General features: G+C 40.8%; 1 protein-coding gene across 1 annotated transcript; it reads right to left on the bottom strand.

Annotated features, from left to right (window-relative positions):
- Positions 1–477: 477 nt before the first annotated feature.
- timp2b (TIMP metallopeptidase inhibitor 2b) lies at positions 478–3,235 on the bottom strand. The gene is made up of 5 exons (XM_079455509.1): positions 3,059–3,235; positions 2,822–2,922; positions 2,479–2,584; positions 1,842–1,966; positions 478–1,656 (listed from the first exon to the last, which is right to left on the bottom strand). The coding sequence occupies exons 1-5, from the start codon at positions 3,174–3,176 to the stop codon at positions 1,477–1,479; spliced, it is 630 nt and encodes a 209-aa protein (XP_079311635.1). The 5' UTR covers positions 3,177–3,235; the 3' UTR covers positions 478–1,476.
- Positions 3,236–3,583: the final 348 nt, after the last annotated feature.

Raw genomic sequence — 3,583 nt, 5'->3', positions numbered from 1 at the left:
ACAACCCGCACCTCCAATCAGAACTTTAACATGCATCTGAATAGGCGTGTCCGACTGCACACGATAGACGTATGACATCAGCTATCGCGAGACCTAATGGAAAGCATTAGGCTTAGGCTTGTTTGAGATGAGCAAAATCTGCGCAGAACCGATCACCGGTGATCACCGCGAGCTGCATGCCGGTTAGAAAAGTGTCCGAGTTACGTCCGCCTTGCTCTGATGTCATGCTGACGTGGGGCAAAAAACTCTCGCGATGGCGAGGCGGCTGTGTCGGATTGAGCAGTCGAGCGCAGTTGCTCTCCTCCGACTGCGCTGTTCAAAAGCATGATGGGAAACAACTGACTGACGACACAGCTTCATGCTCATTGGCTGAAAATGTCAACTGATACATTTTCTCTTTATTCAAAGAATTAGATTACGCATCTGTTAATTTATATTTACATGCAAACTAAACAAAAACAAAACACGCCTGAAGTTAAGAATTAGGACATGCGTTTATTTAAAATTACTCTTCATTACAATTCTTCCTTGTTGTAATTTTCACTTTATTCTATTGTATGTTTGTGTGAATTAATAAATCAATCCATTAAAAATATACATGCACGCATACATATCTATAGTCATTATGCCTCATCTTTGTGTGCTTTCATCTGAGAAGTGTCTGGGTCTTAAAACAAGGGAAGAAATTCTGAAGAATGTTTGCTACAATACAGCTTTGACTTGCATGGTATGGAAAAATACTATGGACGTGAAATGGTGACAGAAACCTGCTTGTTATTAAATGACAAACATTTGTTATGACCTCTGTCTCTCAAAAGCAACTTGATTTTTACTTCATTTACCATTTGTTTATACAATCCTTGAAAATGTCTTACATGTAACACCAGGCAAGCCACATGTCTCTCGCACACGCTGGGTCCCCCCCACACTACTCGCACCGCACCACACCCTGCACCAGATTATTAATAAATCACCCTCTGGAGGTACAAATTGTGAACAACTGTGTCTGTGTTACTTTTTCTGCCCGCCACAAAAGAGAAAATTCAGCAGTGAAGAAAAACCCACAGCATATCTTCAATAAAAGTTTATTCATGAGGCGCTTTTCACAATTTAATCTGTTGCAAAGTGGCTGTGCAGAAAACACAAAAAGCTTCAATTCAGAGCAAAATCATGTACATTAGAAAATAATTGGCAGTTCTTGCATGTTCTACTGTATGCACAGTACAGGATACATGACACGGTTCTAGCACAAAATTCAGACATTCCTGGTTAAAGGAGCTCTTTTCGGCTCTCGAACTGTCCAAAATGATGAAAACAAAAGGAACTTTTAAAAAGAAAGGAATTATTGTACAATACCGGAAACATTCTTCAGACACAGCATTTGTATGACTGAAATATATTTCAAGCAATATACTGTGAGTCGTGAGTGCTTTCTGAATCAGTGATGTTGGGAGCTATAGTAAGGATCCTCCACGTTCAGGAACTGTGTTTAGATGAGGCGGGTCCAGGGTACCAGGAGCAGCTGTCGTCATGTCTTTTAATGCAGGTGTAATACTGAGCCTGCGGGCGTTGAACAGTTCCATCCATCACCCAATCAGTCCACAGACACTCGGCAGCATCAGTGATGAAGCAGGGAATGACAGAACATTGAATAATCTGGATAAAGAGTAGAGACATTAATTAATGAAGAGCTGATGACAGAGATGAGGGTTTTACATCTGTCCAATGAAACACTTAATAAAGTGCACAACTTTTAACCAACAACACGTCAACAGGAAAGGTTTAGTACTCTGTTCAGATCTCTGATCCTAACTCATCACAGAGTCATCTTGATGCCGTACCTTACACTCACAGCCCATCTGGTAGCGCTGTCCCAAACTCTTCTTCTGAGTCAAACTCAGTGACTCCCAAGATTCAATGTAGTCACAGAGATTAACACGCAATGTGCCGTTTGAATCCAGATTACCTGAACAAAGCCAAGACACAGCGTTTGAGTTACAGGCAAGCAAATGTTATTTGGTTTCTGTTTAAGTAAGGGATGATTTTCAGGCAGCCGGTCTTGTGTCACACTGAAGGGGTTTAGATCACAATAACAGCCGGCTGCTTGAACATTATCCCGCTTATTACATGACTACTTGCCACATGAGAAAAAAAGACCTTCTGTGAGGAAAAGACCTTTGGTTTATGTTTTAAAGTAAGAAACAACGTTCAAACATGACAAACAGGCAAATTGTTTTAATCATTTGTAATTATGTTGTCATATATGTTATTTAAAGACATATTTATAATGAATTTTTGTGTCATATTACACGGCCCCTCTCCAAATGATTTGCATCAACCGGGTTACAGGGTGTTATTAGTTTTGAGAGGTTGTTATTTAAAAAGAAGAACCCCTTGAATGTCGCGACTGGCCAATCAGAATCAAGCATTCAAATGAGCCTTGTAATAATTCTTCATAACGGATGGATCAGTGTTTACCTGTGATCAGGTATTCTTTGTCATAGCTGTCAAGGTGAACGCCACACAGAGCTGCGGATGGGCCTGTGAGGACAATGTCAATTTCCCCATCGGGTCCTTTAAACATCTGTGAAAATAAGACGACATGAGGAGGTCCGTAGCAGAACCACATAGAACTGCCACACATTCACACCGCTGTCCAGCCTCACGTCACATTAATCTGATTCTAGTGCCCACCCGCTGCCCCAATGATGTCGCTGAGGTCATTCAGAAATAACATGAATGTGCAGCAATAACTTAAGATCTACGCTTTGCCTTTGCAAATGGGCAAATCAAATGGTGATGATGATGATCCTTCTCTAACCTTTGTCTGTTTGATATCATATTGGATCATCTTGACAGGATTGCCATATTTGTCATTGCCAGTCAGCACCTCCTTCTGTCCCACTACTTTAGCTCTGATAACTGGAAACAGGAGAAATAAAACCTACATTTACAATCTCTCTCTGCTGTTATTGTGCAGATGTCTGTAGATTGTGTTCCCACATGTACTTTAGAAATCAAACCTAAGAATGAGAAAGGAAAAATGAATCAATCTTACCGATATCTGCATTGCAATAAGCTTGCTGAGGATGTGTAGGAGAGCAGCTGCAGGCTTCAGTAATCTCTGCGCATGCGCACAGCGACATTAACAGCAGCGCACAAACAGGCTTCATCATGAACAATACTAATACTGTAACACACTTTAAAAGTCCTGCAGACTGCTGTGTGTGAATGTTACTCTGAAGGGCTTTTATTCATGTCTGACTTGCAGCTCCGCCCATCTCTGCCTTACCACTCTTGAGTCAGTGTTTACGGCTCGCTTTAATGACTTTCTACGGTTGACAGACAAAAGTATGACTAATTCACATTTCAGTGCAGTATTTCAAAAACAAAACATTGAGTAACACTGAGTCTCTTGACGTTCAGTTGTCTGTGACCTGACATAGTTCCCTTTATCAAATCTAGCAGCATTTATATTGTCTGTTATTATTGAATTATTGCATACATCCAACAGAACAATTTGTCTTGCACAGTGTTTTTCAAACCCTCAATGCCTTTCTTATCTTTGGAACGAACGCGCGGA

Source organism: Barbatula barbatula (genome assembly GCF_947034865.1).
Source record: "Barbatula barbatula genome assembly, chromosome: 5".
Classification (NCBI taxonomy): domain Eukaryota; kingdom Metazoa; phylum Chordata; class Actinopteri; order Cypriniformes; family Nemacheilidae; genus Barbatula; species Barbatula barbatula.
This window is presented reverse-complemented; position numbering and strand designations above follow the sequence as displayed.

Excerpts from the sequence above, each read along its gene's own strand:
- timp2b (XM_079455509.1), bottom strand. The coding sequence starts at position 3,176 with ATGATGAAGCCTGTTTGTGCGCTGCTGTTAATGTCGCTGTGCGCATGC. Across the intron at positions 1,967-2,478 it reads CAAAGAATACCTGATCACAG|GTAATCTGGATTCAAACGGC; the intron begins GTAAACACTGAT and ends GGCTTTGTTCAG. Across the intron at positions 1,657-1,841 it reads AGATGGGCTGTGAGTGTAAG|ATTATTCAATGTTCTGTCAT; the intron begins GTACGGCATCAA and ends CTCTTTATCCAG.